The 19,753-nt window shown below is 38.2% G+C and overlaps 1 protein-coding gene across 1 annotated transcript in view; it reads right to left on the reverse strand.

Annotated features, from left to right (window-relative positions):
- Positions 1 to 14,057: 14,057 nt before the first annotated feature.
- mRpS35 (mitochondrial ribosomal protein S35) overlaps positions 14,058 to 19,753 on the reverse strand; it is a 32,210-nt gene continuing 26,514 nt past the window's right edge. Inside the window, exon 7 of the mRNA XM_083127390.1 lies at positions 14,058 to 14,340. Within this exon, the coding sequence (XP_082983516.1) occupies positions 14,243 to 14,340 (98 nt within the window). The 3' untranslated portion in view covers positions 14,058 to 14,242. The remainder of the gene's footprint in view (positions 14,341 to 19,753) is intronic.

Below are 19,753 nucleotides of genomic sequence, written 5' to 3' on the forward strand. Positions count from 1 at the left end.
CAGAGAGAAAGTAAGAACAAATAAGTAATGCAGACGATTGCTGCTATAACAGTTTGGTTTGGAGGAAAACGAGCGCTCACATTTCAGAGACAATCTATATAATTTTTGCTGTTGGTTTGTTAAGGAGCGGATGAATAGATTACGTAATGTATTTAAATAATATGTTAATACCTAGGTATATATATATTTGTATATATATATAATATACACACGCGCGCGTGCGCGCGCGCGAACACACACACATATATATATATCACATCAATGCAAAAAACTAAAACAGTGAGATAAAATGAGGTTTTTCTTTCCCGATCTGACTGAATTTTCAAGGCTTTTGCCCCCCCCCCCTATCAGAGGGTCTGCGCACGCCTATGATGTTGGTACCTTCTTCTAATAATAAAAACAAATTAAAATAACTGTAATATTAAATTAATAATTAAAATATTAATTAATATTGTTATTACATGAATGGGAAAACGACGGCATAAGAATATTCATTATCTAGCACAAGAATAGTTCAGATCGCTTCAATTTGTATAAAAACAACTGCCCTGGCAAGGTGATTGTGACACAGATAAGGAATTGAATATTTGTTGAATAACGAAAAAGGATGTTAGATCCATTTGACGAAAAGAAAAGCTCTTAATTTAATATTTAAGCATATTACTTAAGTAGTGGTGTGCATAAATCTTATTTGATACAGTCATCCAAAGTTGTTTGACCCCAATGTAATCCTTCCCTTAGAATATGTTTGACGGATATACACCTCTCTCGATTATACGACAGATGCTAAACAAAACAAGCATATTTACATTATTTAATTTTAGTACTAAGTCTCTCTAATAGCCCTTGGCTCTATTACATGTAAGTTGTATTGCGATGTTCATCAATGTGTGTTTTTCTTCTTTCAGACACTCGGAAAAAGTTTTGTCTTGTCACAGGAAACATGTCGGGGTAATAAACGGTGGGGGCTGGAAAGAAAGGTCCGTTATGGTCAGACTCTGACCTGCATGAATGGGGGAGAGTAGCGGACAGGGAACCTTGTGGTCTGCTTCGACAGAGCAACCCACCTTCCAGCAAAGTCTCCCATGCAATGGATTTGCCTTCGAAGGGGGAAATGGAATCAATATTGGCAAGACTAGGAAGAATAAATGACATCTGTCCGCTGCTTTTTTCGAGCGACGCTGATACGGGCTCTTGAGGTTCCGTTGATGGAAAATTGACTAACCAATCGTGTTCCACACAGCACGCCACACCATTAACTTACCAGCACTAACCATTCAGCTTTGATCTGTAGAAAATTAGTTATCACACAAAAAGCATCGAATATTCTGTTTACGAATTTTCTTATGAACATAAACATTCATAATGCGCAGCTATTCGTGGATGTATCTGATTAAAATCGTGTGCAATGGCATGAGAACTTCTCTCCCTAGACATCACATTGATCTCGATGCATTACCGATGAGCTAAACAAATTTTAAGGCATTTTTCTAACACCTCGAAAAGGAGCAAATTGTTTCAAGAATTCAGTCATAACTTTTTACTGGTTAAAGATACAGCGAAAAAACCTTCACCATTGCATTTCTCGTGAAATTCTAGCCTGATTTGATATATCATATCACCCCCTTCCTATTTAAAATTCTGAAGTTGAATTCAAGATGGCCGCCGACCGTGCGGGTGGCGTCAATGTGGTTCCCCCTTGGCCTGGCAACGATTGATCATCACCATTTCCATGTTGCACGCTGCAGTGGCCTTGTACCGAGGGTGTTAAGTGACTTTTTGAGCCACCCTGTATATCTGAGATTATTCCAATTTGATTAGGATTTAGTTTACCAATTTAAAGCAACGGCCACAGGCAGCCCTCACCTTTTGAAAGATTTCTTTACGCCAAGATATAATGTTCTATAAAATAGATTTCACAACTTAAAAAAAATATTTACCAGCCTACATGTATTAACATTTATCAGTAAATTATAATTAAACAGATCGACAATTAAAGATTCTATCTAATCAGTATGTTTTAGATAACATATAATCTATGTGATCAGAAGTATGATGACAGCCTTCACTCTCGCAGGCATACTTTCAATCAGGTGGCGGAAGGTATCCTGGGGAATGGCAGCCCATTCCTCGGCAAGCGCCGAAATGAGAAGAGGTATCGATGAGGTTATAGCACGAAGTTGGCGTTCCAAAACATCCCAGAGATGTTCTATGGTTTTCAAATCAGGACTCTGTGCAGGTCAGTCCATTAGTGGGACGTTGTTGTCATCAGACCACTCCTCCACAAGCCCTGCAGTATGGACAGGTGTTCGGTCTTCTTGAAAGACACAATGGTCATTCCCGAACTGGTCTTCGCCGGTAGACAGCATGAAAGCAGTAAAAATTTCAACGTAAGCTTGTGCCGTGACATTGCCACATAAAGCAACAAGGGCGGCGATCAGGAGAAACATGATCACTGCCATCCTCGAATTTCACAGTTGGCACTATACAGGCTGATAGATGTCATTCACCAGGCATTCGCCACACCCACACCCTACCATCGGATCACCACATTGTGTAATTTGATTCATCACTCCACACAACAATTTTCTACTGTTCTATGGTCGCTCCTAGCACCTCGCGAGGTGACGTTTGGCATTTGCCTGTGTGATGTTTGACTTATGAGCAGCTGCTCGGCCATGGAAACCAAGTTGTCGCACCTCATGCTGAACAGTCATGGTGCTTGGAGTAGATCCTGATGCAGTTCGGAATTTCTGTGTGATGGTGTCGATGAATGATTGCATCCCATACTGCTGTCTCGCGCTGTCTGCAGACTACTGAGATCACTGACCATGTGTTTCAAGCGGTACATGGCAAAATTGTGTCACCCTCTATGATAAACACACAGTTCGTGGTGTGTCCCGATACTTTTGATCACATAGAATATATCTTTTAAAATATGCCTAGCAAGGATAATATATATTAGATAATCCTTGTGAATAGTATCTCATCGCATTGTGAATTAATAATTTAATGTAACATTGTTTATTATAAATGATTTTCTTTGCACATTGACAGCAAGTTCCAAAATTAGTTGTGGTACTAGTCGAAGCCCCACATGATCACAATTCAACCAGCCATATTCTTTCTCCAAGCGTGTACTCAGGACAGTGGTGAAGATGAAGAACAAGGAATTACACCATTCCATCCATCTATCAAGAATGTGTTTGAGAGTTTCTTGATGAAACCTAAGTCCTATTAGAGGGAGAGGGGAGGTTACACAATTACATCAACGAAAAACATAATTTTTGTTCTCTTAATTGGAGGGTCAGTGTTGTAAAGCTAAATTTGGAATAACCCCATTTCCTGAATCATTTTCTTTCTTTTACTGTGATTCTCTGTCTCTGAAGACGAGTATGGGTGGTGAACAAATTATTGAGAAGAAACAGACATGCTTTCCGGGATTCAAATCCATGCATTTCAAATGAGCACATAGTTGGTTCTCCAACACAAGTGCAAACGGTCTTGTGCCCCTCTCCAACTGTCAAGAAAAGAGGGCCCCACAGATGGTACAGAGGTTTGGGCTTTCCACCAACATCTACCTGCACCACCTTGGTAGTTCTCCTATTTGCAGATGATAGCGCCCCCAAGTGAGGATGAAGCACTCCTAGCACAAGAACAAACGAGATGGAAGAAGTTCTCTACAGTGGTTATAAAATGGAAATAACATTTTGGGGTATAAAGGGGTGATCTTCTGAAATGTCAACTTCTCGTCCATGCTTGGAGCATTCTTGGAAGCTAACGAGGCTGAGGTGCCTGATCCAGCTGTCAGTATAATCACATGTACTTTGTAACCTATGCTTGTAATTTCCTCTTCAAAGGAGTTTATTTAAACGTAACTCAAAACAGCATTTTTGGAGTTAGGTTCCTCTTGATTGATTGATTTGCTTTATTTTACTTTGGCTAATTTGCGAAGATGGGGATGAGTGATAATATTATGAATGGACACTCACAAACATACATGTCAGGCCGGAATTCGAACCTGGCAATGCGCAATGTACTAACCACTCTGGCACGGGGGCCAGCAGTGGAACAGTTTAAGACACCATGTAATAGAAGGTAATAAGTTTTCGATACGGAATTTTCTGCATGCTCGATCTTTCAGTAAATGTAGTGTGCATTTCCTGGCAATAAAATAACTAAGTAATGTAATTCTCCTTCGAGGAGATAGCTCCTTTTAGCACTCAGTAATTTAGGAGCTACGTAAGTAGGCAACACTGGCTGCAGGTGTCAACATGGAGAAGAATAGTCCAAAGCAACACACTGCCGAAGGGCTGTTTCCTTCCAGCAGGTTTTTCAGACCATCGGGTCTTGTTGAACGCCCAGTTACCTTTTAAGCACAGAGCACCTTGAAGAGGAGGAACCCAGGTAAAGATGTAAGTCGACTTGTTGGTACAGGCAAGGCAGCAGGTAAACTTGTTCTAAGCGGAGGGTAATCAAAGAGAAAGAGCAAAGACTGTGGCTCTCTGGAGGAGACTACAGTGCCTTTCATGGCCGAGATGGCCATGGAGCGGTGGCTAGTGCGCTGTAAGGGAAATGTAGGACATGCTGTCCCAAAATGTAGGACACAAAACATTCTCAATAAATAAGACATAGAACACGTTAGAAAGTAGTTGAATAATTACACCTTTCAGTTTCAAAAAAATGAATTCTTAATGAATTTTTAAATGTAAAATTTCAAAACTTGCAATCAAACTAATCAATGCACCTCTTACTACATGATTTAAGTGGTACTTCTCAGAGAAGACAATTTTTATCAAAATTTCAGGTGTAGTCAAACTATATTTATGTTAGAGTGGACAGTCATCAAACTCTCTGAAATTATAGGGATCAGTATACCAAACATTTTACAGACTTTTATGAAAAAATAATTTCTCTCGTGAGTCTGTTGTGCTGATGGTAATGATAGTACTCTCTCAACATTTGAATTATCACCTGTAATGGCAAACAAATATTCAGCAATTACCATAATTTAAAATGGTTCCAGAAGTTTCATCTTGTGTAGTTTTTAGTTCAATAACAGGGTGTCTACCAAAATAACACATCCAGAATTCTTGACTTTTTCTGGACTTTTCTAGATCTTTTTTCAGTTTTTCTTAACATTTATTTATTCGACCCATACTTAGGTAAAATTAGAAATTAGTAGATATGCTTTCTCATATTAATGCATCCTGAACTGTGTTTGGCAGACAAGCGAGGCTTTGGCGTTGGGACTCGTAGACAGTATAATCTTATGTGGAGATTGTGTCGGTTGTCCCTATATGTTTGTGACTGTCCCTTCATCCATCTTATCTTACCACCATTAATCCTCATCCCTGCGATTAGCCAAAGGGACACAAAAAAGTGAAGTAAAATAAACTAGATGAACCAATCAGTCATTATGATAACAAAAATTCTTGACCACAAGAATAATTTATTGCCTTTTAATTGACTCCTTGTTGATTTCTTTACTTTTTCTTGACTTCCATGACTTTCTTGACTGGCAGACATCCTGAATAACTTCACTCTATATACCCCTGCTTTACAATCAAATTATATTGAATAAAATCCTAAGGCAAGAAATTCTGCTCAGGCATTGAACAGTGACGTTATCAGAAAGTGGTCCCAAAACTTTGTTCATTAATTGCTTCCGATTTCCCGTTTGTTTAATAGCAGTGACAAACTTTTTTCTTTTTGGGCAATGACTGAATCAAAATAAATTTTCCTATTGAGTTTGGAAGCGCAGTCCATAGACTGGTAACTTGCATGCTTTTTTTCTGTTACGTATTTTCCTAATTAATATTATGTGATGCTCAAAATGTAGGACATTCATAATATTTTTCAAATTCCTCCCGAACGCTGGACATAAGGTTAAAATGTAGGACATGTCCACGAAAATCCAGACATCTGGTAACCCTAGCTGTGAAGTAAGAGCGTGTCTGTCGGCAAACTGGATGCAGCATCCGCATAACTGGAACCGTTAGCTATGTAATGAAATAAGCTCATACAATCACATGGACAGTTACAATTAAAATGGAACACTTACCTTGTTACAAGAGGTGTTGGAAATGTTGTCCTCCAGCATTTTTAAGAAAATTTTCACTAACATGCATCAGTTTCTCTTCCCAAATTGCTTCAATTTCCCTGCTGATGTTTTCTTTCAATTCTTCTAATGTATGGCTTCAGGTTTTTCTTGTGCAAGGCACCAGAGGGATTTGTGAGGAGTATGTTCCAATCGTGCTCCAATGTTGTCTAGTTCCCTTCTCAGTAAGCACATGCTCATTTACCCTTTGCTTCTTATCAAGAACAGACCCTGTTTCCCTATATTTGTTTACAAGTATCAGAATACTCTCCTTGTATGGAACAGGGAGCATCTGGAAATTCTGCTGCAAAATGCCCTCTATCAGTGATTTATCCACACATACACACCCATCACCGTCCCAAATTTTGATGATCCCCCCAAGCAGAAAAGTGGACCCCCTGAGGGGGTTGTAAATATGGATTAGAATGACAATATTTCAACATTAACAGAAAGGAACCATTTGTGGCTCTACAAGAACCGTAGTCCAATGAACCTTTTGCTCAACTAAAATCAAAGTCTCAACCAAGGAGGGTGGAACGTGCAACATGGCCATTTCCTGGAAACACTAGCTCCCTTGACAAGGCTTTGGTATGCTCTAGGGAAGGGACATCTGGAAAATGTCAAACTGACCTCTCGCCCTCCTTCCAGAGAGCACATGATACCGCACACAGTGTTGACAGTTCAGGGTTTGAATCAAAGATAAAGGTTCAATTGTGCTGCTATTGTTAGCAACACTATTTTCTTTAACTTGGGTGAGATGGATGATTATTGGGAGTGGTAGAGAAGAGAACGGTCAATGCCTTAGGCCTTAGGTCAGTCCCAGTGTAGCATTTCAGTTTGAGTGTTGTCTGAAACTTCACTGCAAAACTGGCTAAAGAAGATAGAGAAAATGAAACAAGACAGAAAGAAACTGAAAGTGGTGAGTTGAAAAGCAGTCCCACTATATATAGGTATAATTTCTTCCAACAGATATTCATAAGTACTAATATAAAATTTGCAATCGATGTAAAATGGCAAGTATTTCATGAAGAACCACGTCTGTAGTTCATGCCTGTGACCATTTTCGTGGCTCTAAGAGTTCTTGCCTTTGTAAAATAAATTATATATTAGAAAGTGTGTTGTAAAAGGGAGGGGAGGGGGTCCACGTGGGGTGGTTGCCTGGGTGCTACGGACAAATGGGGTGCCGAACAAGCAAAACAGATAAAAATAGAAAAGCTTTAACGTCATAGTGCCCTGTGAAATTACTGGTACCCTATTAAATTAAAGTTATTGTCAGTTTGCATAGATATGGATTTAGTAAAAATTGTCTTCCTCTCTTTATTTAGTCGGCTCCCTAACATAATGACATATGTAATGTTTTCCAACTTTTCAGAGGAAGCAAAGGAAGTATAAGGAATTAAACATAAAAAGAAATGTAATTTACATTAAGTCCCAAATTTATATCTGACCATAGGTGCACCAGTGGGGCACGATGGCGCTTGACACTGCCTGCTGGAAAACGTGGAGAGAACTTTTGTTTGGTTCACTGTGGGCTCTTTGTGTTGGAAAGTGAAATAAATGCTATTCAATTTTTAAATAATTGCAAAAAAAGGATTACCTCAATTTAGAAGTGAAAATTCCTTGCTTCGCTTTGCAGCTAACATGCCATGTGTTTATTTGCGCATGTTATTTAGCTTTCTTTTAAGGCAAAGAGGCACATGACTCCCGTCTCTTGTTCAGAATTTGAAAGATAAAACTCGCAACAGCGCCAAGCATATTTTCCAAAGATTTGTAAGCGTATAAGACTTTAATATGAAATTCCTTGACCGATTTTGTTCAAAAGCAATACCAGGTATATAACAAACGTGCATCCCAACTTCCCACTATATTTTAAGGTCTTCATGGCCATGCTCTAAATATATAGTTTCAATACTTTATTTCAGTTTGTGAATCATTGTTTAAACAGAGATTTGACAACACCAGCAGAATTTGGAACTCACTCGTAACATAGAATCAAAATATTTTCTTACTTGATTCGCTCACAGTGTGATCATTTAGTTAAGTCATATTATATCTGTACTCATTACTACTACTTCAGACAGGCAAGCACACACACACCCATGCAAGGCATTCTCACTGATATTTCATTGATGAATTGGTCACCCCCAAAGATGAACTCCGAGTTACACCTACGACAAGAACCATACAAATACAGTTAAAAAAAAGTATTGCGCAAGTGTTTCTCACTTCTTTATAACTAACTTTATAATCATTCAGCAGCTTAAGAATTGTATGATATGATTCCTGGTAATAATGTGTTTCAATTTTGTTTTTTTCAACGTCAGCTCTTGTATTATGTCTAACGATTCATTAAATCAAGTACTGAACGTTATCGGAAAGCAAACTCGAAACGTTAGACTGAAATGTTAACATTATCACAAAAATCTATTTTCATATTTTCCTGCATTTGACATCTTTTTTCTTCAGAAATGTCTTACATGAAAAGAAGGGGAGGGGTTAATCTCTCGAAACATCTATGAACAAATTGAATTATGACAAACATTTTAAAAATGGTCCAAAATATGCACTTAACATCCCCAAACTTACAGCCCCCCCCCCCCCCCTCCTTCCTTCCCAAGGGAAATCCTGGATTAACCTCTTACCTCTATCTTCCCTACAAGAGTTCGTAAGAGTACATAAAAAACAGTTGTGTTAAATAGTGTGGATAATGTGACACTACTAGACTGCAGAAAAGTACTAGTAATATGTAAACTAAACAAAACAATCTAAAACACTTCATAAACACGTGCAAACTGGACACCAGCTCTCTAGATACTGAAGCACTGCCTCTTCCAGTACCAAGGTCAGTGTACAGCTGTGGATCTAAATGCAGGCAGATGCGCTCTTACTACTAGTGTGCTAGCTGCCGCTCCACAGCCACCTTGGCTGCGAAAAGCACTGTAGAATAATACATGCAGAGCTGCACTTGGGTATGGAAGAGTATAGAGAGAACATATATGGCATTGGCTGAAGCCAAAATTGCTTACAGCAGCTGCCATGCCTTTTGCCATTCACCTGGTACATCAGCTTGTTAACATTCAACAAGAGGTAATTTAATCTGGAAAAAATGCCATTGCTTGCTATGTTACCTTGTGTTTAAATCATCAGAAGCATAACACACATAAACTGGGTATACATATCTAGCCAGATATAAAAACATATTTTATGCCACCTCACTGGTCGTGCTCTTTGATTGATATGCCAGCATTCTCGCAACTAGATGTTCAGTTTCTATACAAGTGACCCTTCAGAAATTTAATCTAATAGTAATTCATGAAGCTGGCCCCCGTGGCAGAGTGGTTAGCACATTGCACTACGATGCCAGGGGTTCCAGATTCGAATCTCGGATTTGGTGTTTGTGATGTCTATTCATCGATTTCATTATATCATCGCTAATCCCCATCTTCGCAAATTAGCCAAAAAAAGTGGCACAAAAAGCAAAGTAAAATAAAGCAAAATCAATCAATCAAATCAATTGTAATTCAGAAAGATCAATATTAGCAAAATATGTCAGAAAAAGGATGTAGAATTAAATAAAATACAACATATTTTGCATGGGGCTTCCCCGATGGCATAGTGGTAGCGTCCTTGCCTTGTAATCAAGGGGTCCCAGATTCGATACCTGGAGGAGGCACATAATGGTTCGGATCACACTTTAAACTGTAGGTCCAATCTTGATTACTGTGCATAAAGTAGACATAAAACACCAACTTAACTTATTTTGAGTGAAATTTGAACGACCTGCCTAGATGGGAATCAATTGGAAGGTGACACTGCAGACTGCATTAAATAAAGTAAACCTTAAAATAAATACAAGAAAATTTGTAAAATCGAGATGCTTAAAAAATGGAAAATACATGTTGGAATGATAACTACTGATGCATGAAAAAATAATTTTAAAAAAACACTTTATGCACAGAGGCAAACCATTTTCTATCGGATTTGAATGTCAAAAATCTGTCAAAGGGAAATTATTATTTGGAACCTGAGGTATGTAATTTTCTTCAGGAATTAGTAAATGTGTTTCCTTTATTTATTGTAATTTTCAGTGACTGTCATTTTTTTAAGATTTCACCTTATGTCTTGCATCAACTTTTGTGCAAATAATATTCATCTCACTTACTTCAATTATAATGTACAATGATCTAAAATAAAGTCTAACATGCAGCATCCTCGTTAAAAGAATTTACTGTAATAACACACCCCACTCAAATAATTACCTTTTGGCCAAATATGAATGATTTTTGTTATTCGAATATATGTATCTCAAATTTAACCTTTCGAACATATCGATGAGTCAAAGCATAACAGAAATGTATCTATAATACATGTAAAAATGACTGATTGAGTTGTTTTTTAGTCCACTTTATGCACAGATAGGCTAATCAGGACTGGACGTACAGTTTAAAGTGGGATCCGAACCACAATATGCCTCCACCAGGTATCGAACCCGAAAATGTCAAAATGATGTAAGCATATTTACTTGGGAAATGCAATCTTTTTCGTCATCCATAATTCCTTCTATTTTTCGGATTTTCTGCCATATCTGTTCTGTTGTTGCAACGAAAAAGCTACACTTGGAGGCATGACAGGGTAGCTACGATTTTTTGATTATGAAATTCCCTGACTTTTCCAGGTTTTCCAGACCAGAAATGAAATTTTTCCAGACATATTTGTCGTCATGATTTTTGCTTTTTAACCTCATGTTTTTCAATTAAATATGCAGGCACGTTAATTATTATGAATATGAATATACACAGTTATTAGCTGAAAATTTACCAAGTGATTAATATAATGCTATTCAATGAAAAAATAAATAACTATTGTACTTCCCCATTTACTAAGTCATTACAATTAAGGTGGTGTAAAAAATCAATAAAAAATGTGGCATATATCAAAGCTTTACAATGTAACTTGTATACAAGCTCAATTATATCAATACAAATAAGAACCAACACAAAATTAGGTCATGTACCTTTAGAAAATATGAAATAAGTTTAATGATTATATTTTTTAATTTATTGAAAATAGTACATATTTCGGAAATTCAGAACGTGAATGGAGCCGGTGACCAACCATACACCTAAAAGAAATATATATGCAGGCCATACTTTGGAATCAAATATCTCCATTATTTGAGTTTTCCACATGGTGGAACCAATTTTATATTACGGGAAAATATCGAAATCTGTCTACTAAAAGGTAACAGTTGCAAATGTTTTATGTTGTTTTTTTTTTTTCAAAGTTTCCTAGCAGGAAGACTAATTATCATAGAATTTTGGCATTCATTGTGACACGAAATTTGAGCCTTCCTTAAAATAATGAGCACTATTTGGATTCGAAAAAAGTTATTTATGTTGAAAAAAACAACTTCAAAATGACCTTACGCAATCATACACGCTTCCCACGGAAAAGGTATTCTCCGGTTGACAAGCAACAGTAAGTATCGTAAACTAGTGGGATTGAATGTAGAAATAAATTGGAACCTTAGTACAGGGGCTTTATTTTAATTGTAAGACAACCAAACCTGACCTTCCTAACCTAACCACAAAAGCGTATTTGACAAAATCTTAAGTAATCGCTAAAACTCTGCAGTATGCATTAACAGACATAAATCGAAATCGAACCATGTAAAAGTTGCATTTGTAGCATGATGAAATCGTAATAAAACAAAAGGAACTTGAGCCCATTTTCACCACTTTTCAGCAAAATTTCATTCTACACGCAAAAAATACGTAAAATTACTATCGGCATCAAACCAACATTCCTAACCTAACAATGATGTGTGACCAGCGTACGTTTAATTCCTCTATTTCGCACCAGTTTCTTTTAAAAATAAATTCGATCTACATGCACAAAACACGTGCATATTCGAATAATGACGTCACTGATACTGCATAAAATCACTAATTTATCGGGTGTAACACATCTCTGCAATGTAAAAACTATGACAACGAGCAAATGAACCAGTTGATCAGGTTGCTTCTGAACGGGTCGCAAATGAAGGACTCAAATTCACAGAACAGGTTCATGGGGGGAACGAAGTACTGAGTCCCTTTGTTTTTACTCGGCGTCCGCACCCGTCCAGTGTGACGTCAACCACTGAACGGGTCGCAAACGAAGGACTCAAATTCACAGAACGGGTTCATGGGGGGAACGAAGTACTGAGTCCCTTTGTTTTTACTCGGCATCCGCACCCGTCCAGTGTGATGTCAACCACAGCCAGTTACGTGAAATTCTGCTCTTCAAGCTTTATTGCAGATCCAAAACCAATGAACTGTACGAACACCAACCTGCTCCGCTTCACGTATCAAAAGAGAACGGGTTCCGAACGGGTGTGTTCTTGAAGAAAGAAAATTTCCTCACCACACACAAAGCACACATTTTTCCTTAAGAAATTCTGAGGATGGCTGGTGCGTAGGTTTCGTCGTGAGTAGCTTGTTCTCTAAGGAAAAATCTCATGCCTCTCCAAATTCCGGTCTTGAACATGTTCAGAAGAACGAGTCGCAAAATGAACGGATCCAAGATCCGAGAGTGAATAAATATAGAATCGAAATGCGAAGGAACCATAATTTTGTACGTAACAGACTAGAAGTTATAATGACGAGAGGAACAAGTTTCTGAACTGAATCTTTTGGGGGGACTGGAATCACAACAACTGAATTCGGAACTGCAAATGAACCATTTGTTCATTTTGTAACTGGTTCTCCTGCAACTCCAAAATGCTCGTAAATTCCAGAAAATATGCAAAATTCCCTGACTATTCCCTGACTTTTCCCTGACCAACCAAATTCCCTGACTTTTCCCTGTTTTCCAGTCGCGTAGCAACCCTGCATGACCTCTTTAATTACTGTCTACCCACAATGTCAACATATTGTTCAGAATTTATACTCTTTAAACATTTCACAATCGAATCGCTAATGCCATCATTTTATCTGCAATAACTACAGTACAAATCAAGATTGCAGTATTGCCTCATCTCATTCCTCTCATAGCTTCATTCAGCTCACTAGAAAACAAGCTCAGGCCCTGTATACCTAACTAAGGGCTGCACTTCTAAGCTAAGGTCTCATGTTAGGGATCAGAAACCAACAACAGGGGATGGAATTACTTCATCTTCGAATTACTTAATGTTGATTGGCTAAATGCAGATGCCCATTCTGAAGGGATATTTTAACAGAGATGCTGTTACAGAAACCAACATCTTCCCACAAGTAATCAAACAATGCAAGTTTGAACTCAACATGGCAAAATGCCAGCTTTCTTTCTTTCTCTTTTCTTTTGGGGGGGGGGGGCAAATACGAGCTAAGAAAGCCAAGAATCCAACTAAGATAAGCTGTGAAATGTTATCTCAAGACATTTAATTTATTAATTAACTCATGATTAAAAATAATTAATTCTTGTGCTGGAGTGGTCTTCCTAAAAAAGGCTCAACTGATAAGAACATGAACTCTAATATATGGGGCCGGTTATATCAGATTGGTGCAGATATTAAAATTTATCTAACAGTGCAAAAATTTGTAATGGCATGTTTATGATTCTGATTTAATGATACACGTGATACAGAAAATACATAAACATTAAAAAACACACTTGTTATTAAAAAAAAAAGTTAATGGAAATTTCTGTAACCGAACTAAAAAAAATAATTAAAAAATTCAGGCACCAGGTGTCATGGTAACCGGGCACCTTGCATTTTTTTTTAGCCCAGCCCCTGATGTATATTGCATGCAGAACATTTAAATCCTTGTTTGAGGGGTTCATTAGTCACATTTTACTTAATTTTTAAAATGAAATTATTCATGCTACTGAAACATTGTCAGTATAATTAATTTTAGTATAAAAACTAGCCATGTAATAATAAAGAATGTTGGCAACACAAGGATGTTCTATTTTATGAGAATAACAACAATGCAAGGAACAATAAATCATATATTTAATGCTCTCTAAAGCATCTTACATATTTTTAGGTATTCGCTGTTGCCATTGTATCTAACATTTCATTAATAGCAGTGAATTAACAGTTTTCTTTGAAAGAAGTCAACAAAGTTATTTACTACTATTGACATTCTGTTACTGCACTTCTACTTATAATGTGACACATCAAGACATCACTTCACCACTTATTGCTTTCTTCTCTGGCAGTTTTAGTAACACTTTGGTAGCTGCTTTGTAACTATTAAGGCTATACAGATCTTCACCTGAAAAGAATAAGAAAAGAAAGAAATATCAGAATTCAAAGAACAACCAGTAAAATTATACACAATTTACTTGACAACATGTTTATGTATAAGGGTCAGTCAGTAAAAAACAGGCATTCATCCTGTATGTGAATGGCAGCTCTGTAGAAGGTGGATGGTAACAACCAATCACTCACTGTATCCATCCCTCACCTCAGCATCCAAGTTGAACCAGCAACATGCAGTGCCAGTTTTAGCTCACCAAAGATGGCATAATTGCACGGGAACATGTCTGAGTTATGAGGTGGGTGTTGGAGTGCTTCCCACAGAAATCTGTGTAACAGGTCCTGGTCAACATTGGCTGTATGCGGACGTGCATTGTCATGCAACACCACCATCATGGACGAAAGCAAACCTCGTCACTTGGATTTAATAGCCTGGTGCAGGCACATCAAAGTTTCTGTATGGCACACCCCAGTAACTGTTGCACCTTTCTCACAAAATTCGATAAGCAGGAGCCTCTTGTGGTTGAAGAACAAAGTGGGGAGCACGTGGCCGCGGGAACTCTGCATAGCCTTCGTTTCTTCGGGGGGTATTTCCACTGCTGACTTTGCCACTTTGTTTCCAGTTCATACAGATGGCACACAAGGATTCATCCCCCGTGACAATTCAACAGAGAATATCTCTGCCTTCCTGGTTGTATCGGAAGAGCATCTCTAGTGCCATTCCCATGGGAAACAGCTTTTGTTCTGTGGCGAGATTGTGGAGCACCCACTGTGTTCACACCTTCCGATACTGGAGTCTGTGTTTCATGATGTTAAACACCATGTCGTGACTTGCCCCTGTGGTCTGTGTAACATGTTCCACTGTACACTGTCGATCCTGTTGAATGATGTCATTCAGACGTTGGATGAGAGCATCACTTGCAACAGTGACAGATGGTCCAAGTCATGGATCATCCTACAATGACGTTCTTCCTTCGCGAAACCTGTGACTCCTCTTCTTCACCCGTGAGAGACTAATAATGTTCCCCATACACTGCTCTTATTCGAGGGTGTATGTCTTGCATACTATCGCCTTCCGCCACCAGGAAACTCACGACTGCTCTCTGCTCTTTCTTACGGGCCTCCATGATATGCTGGACGTCTGCACTTCACCCTTGCATTGCTTCACACAAGCCTGTGACGCGACTGTGTCATCTACCAGGCAACAATGGAACCCCCTTCCAGTGGAAGGAGTTTTGTGGAGCCATGGCATCTACATGTCAAAGATATACGAGGTGGACTGTTTTCCAATGACTGACCCTTTACATTACTTTTAGCACCTACAGATTCCTGCCACTTGCAGCAGTCGGTGAGGCACAAAAACATCCACACATGAATATCCATCCACATAACTTACTATGCTTCAACCAGGGATCAAATGTAGGACTTTTGCATTCTCTGCTAATTTTCTATGACTAAGCTATCGAATACAAATCCCACATTTTTTTTATCTTGGTGCAAATTTTTATGTCATTCCATGTGTTTGATTGGTGAAAATTATGACAATGGTATAGTGGCTACATGCTTTTGCCTGTTGTGCACATCACATTATTTCCATCAAAAATGGCATGGTACAGCATATGCACCAAGACTTGGTTTTGACTTTTGGAATACACTATGAGTCCGATATTCTTTGGACATAAATGTTTCTATTGCTATGTGAGTCTTGAAGTGTGTCATTAGTAAATGGTAATTGTCAGTCTCGATATGTGTGCGTGTGTGGGGGAGCAGGTTACATAAGTAGTTTTTCCCTTGATTTTTATCATCATCAATACTGTCTTTCTATTCCCTATACCAAACATGAGTTTGGAAGCGACAGATGATATTTAGCAAGTTTTTTACTCAAAGCAAACAAGGAGTAACGGAATGAGAGGGGAGAGGGGGTTGATCATTACCAAATTAGCCATCAACAATGTCACTTCTTTTCACAACCAGCTGCGTACATTTTTTTTCCCGCTCCCATTCAAAATCATTTTTTCCATCAGTCCCAATTTGGAAGAGGTGCATAATTTTTGTGCAAGATATACAACAGCATTCCACCCATCATTTTCACCCTCTCGTTCCAGCACAGCTTCCCTGGGGGACAGCCTTTGTTCTCTAGTAGCATATGCTTGTAATCTGGTCTTGACTGAACAAAATGAGATATGACTTGTAACCGTACAGTCAATAGTTTCGGACATATAATTATTTTTTTATGAATGGATTTTTTCTTTATATTTCTGGATATACAAGGCATGTTGCTTCACATTCAAAATCATTTCCTTTCTCCATAAACAATGAGCATGTAATTCTTTGTGCAATATTGAATCATAGTCAAGACTATACAGTGATATCATGTTCAACCCTTCTGTTCCAGTGTAGTCTCCATGGGGGATGGCAAAATTTCAAAATTTTGTATAAAGAAAGAATATTAAAAATCTGTACGTTGTTCTTCCAGGTGATAAGAGCAAATCTATCCTCTAGTAGCATGTGCTTGTAGTCTGGGCTATACTGAAAAAAAGGAGATATGATTCGTAACGCCGCAATTACGAGGGCCACTATTTATATTTTGAGCCTTGGCAACACTGATTGAAGTTAGGCACGATTTGACGTTTGCATGGAATCGTCTGGCATTATTAACCATAACGTACTTCAAATGTTTTGTCAATAGCTTGATTTGTGTTGTTTATGTTGCCTTGGAGATTGCGCGACAACAATAAAATGGAATTAACTCATGAACATTTTTGTGCGATGATTTTTTACGATTTTCGACGTGGATTATCAAGACAAGATTACTTCCACATTTGGCGATGAAGCCCCATCCTTTGCCATTGTGAAACACTGGTATAACGAATTTAATCGTGGCCGACATTCGCTCACCGACGAGATTCGCGAAGGTCGTCCAAGAAAACATTGATGCTGTGCAAAACCTAATACTGCAAGATCGTCATGTGACATACTGTGAGATTGAGGCAACCATAGGCATTAGTTCCACCAGCATATATAAAATATTAAATGATCATTTAGCTGTGAGAAAGGTATGTTCTCGTTGGATCCCACACAATTTGACAAAAACTCAAAAAGACGCTCGCGTCAATTGGTGCAAACAAATGCTCAATAAATACAATCGTGGTGCTTCAAAAGACGTATATAAAATTGTAACAGGTGACAAATCATGGATATATGCATATGAACCGGAACGTAAACAGCAGTCGACTGTATGGGTGTTTCAAGATGAACCCAATCCAACAAAAGTTGTTCGCGCTCGAAGCACATCGAAACGAATGGTAGCCTGTTTTTTCGGGAAAACTGGTCATGTGGCAAATGTGCCTTTAGAGGAACGTAGAACGGTCAACTCTGAATGGTACACAACAATTTGTTTGCCAGAGGTCTTCGGTCAAATACGGAAAACAAACAAACGCCGTCGGATCATTCTTCATCAAGACAATGCCAGCTGTCACACATCTTGTCTAACAACCGACTTTATGAACAGTCAAAAAATCGAATTGATGGGTCATCCACCATACAGTCCTGATTTGGCACCCAATGACTTCTTCTTGTTCCCGAATGTCAAGAATAAATTGCGTGGACAACGATTTTCGTCGGCGGAAGATGCCGTTGATGCGTTCAAAAACCATATTATGGAGGTATCTCAAGAAGATTGGAAAAACTGCTTTGACAAATGGTTCGAACGAATGCAAAAGTCTATTGACCATAAAGGAGAATACTTCGAAAAACAATAAAGCAGTTTTCAATGCCAAATTCCTGTTTTTTCATTGTTAGGCTCAAAATATAAATAGTGACCCTCGTAGTAGTTTCAGAGACATTAAATTTTGCTTTATAGAAAGAAGAGAATTTCGTCACATCAACCACAAAATACAGGAATGCTGCGAAACGATCTTTTGCACTTGCTGAATTCAAATTTTCAGCTGTTTTTTTTGGCTTGAGTGTCAGAGTCTCTTCTGATTTTTGGAATGCCTCAACCCTCCCTTGCTATGCAGCAGAGAGAAAAAACCCTCAGTTTCTTTGATCTCACTGAACTATAGACCACAGAAAGTGTGTGTGTGCATCTCCATTATTTTCTTTGTGACTAAGTAGGTTACGTTTTGAGTTATGTACGATATATTGTGTGAATGCTCGTATTTATGTGCAGATTGTACCACCATGTCCAACTGCAATGTTCATAAGATGAGAAGTAGAAGTGCCTCCAAGGAGGCTGTAAAGAAATGTCCTGTGTTGGTGAGTAAAAACATTTAAAAGAGGTGATGAGGAAGTTGAGCTATGAAGAGGTAAAGGAAACACCTCACTACAAGCCAAAGATATACAATGTAGCTATTTCAGAGAATTGAGAGCTCTGTGGGTGAAAGCTTCCCCACTTTTAGTTTCTGAAAAGCGCATCATCAAGATAAGAAGAGAATAGTCATGTGGCTCTCAAAAACCTACTGAAGTCATATAATAAAAGAAAATATGTTGATTCTTACAAAAGTTTAAAGACAATGCAAATAGCATGTTTTTCGACATAAGCTTTTGTGTGTCTGTGTGTGAATTATCAATGAAAGTTCTCCTAGAAACGCAATTTCATGAAGGATCAGAGAAGTGTGTCATGAAAAAATTTGTATTGGTCATCCTGATATCATCCACAATGCGAAGATACTCAAGAAGCAAAAGTGCTTGAACTGCTCAAGGATAGCAGAGGGTGTCAAAGAAGCAGGGAGAGATGTTGCAGTGAATGTGATGGTTGATGAAGTGTGTTTGTCAGGTACCAGTTCCAGTCAGCAAAGGTATTCCCGAACACTACAGCACTCCCTACTGTTACTTCTGTTTTGGAGACTTTGGTGGACATCAATGTAGTTACACCTTAGAACTTGTCTTACGTGGTTGACGGGCAAATAATTAGAAGGGAAAAGAGTAGGTTGACCTGCAGGTCAAGTCATGCTAATAAGAGAAGTTGACAGCACTTCAACTGAAGGAAAGATAAAAGTTTAATGCAGGAAAAATTATGGGACACTTTCCACCAGGGGTGTGCATCCCTCCCAAGGTCAATGGTGTATCCCCCCAAAATCATATCATTACAAATATATTGTAATCCCCACAAGGTATTTAATTACAACAGCATGTCTACCGAAAGTAATGTTTTTTTTCTTAGCTTTACTGAACACAATACTTGATCTGCCCCTCCTCCCCTGAAAATGTTCATCATAATTCCCCCAATATAGTTTGGATGAATACGTAATAATTTATATCTATTCAAATTAAATATCATGTTAAACTGTCCATATTTTTTAATTGTTCCAAATGATGCACCTGCTTTAAATTAAGCAGTATACCAACACCAAGCATTACATTTTAAGAAGTGGTTATTAATGAATATTGAGAGTATCACTTATGTATTGTAATGCAGCTATTGTCCA

This window comes from Lepisma saccharinum, chromosome 8, assembly GCF_977018435.1.
Source record: "Lepisma saccharinum chromosome 8, izLepSacc3.1, whole genome shotgun sequence".
Taxonomy (NCBI): Eukaryota; Metazoa; Arthropoda; class Insecta; order Zygentoma; family Lepismatidae; genus Lepisma; species Lepisma saccharinum.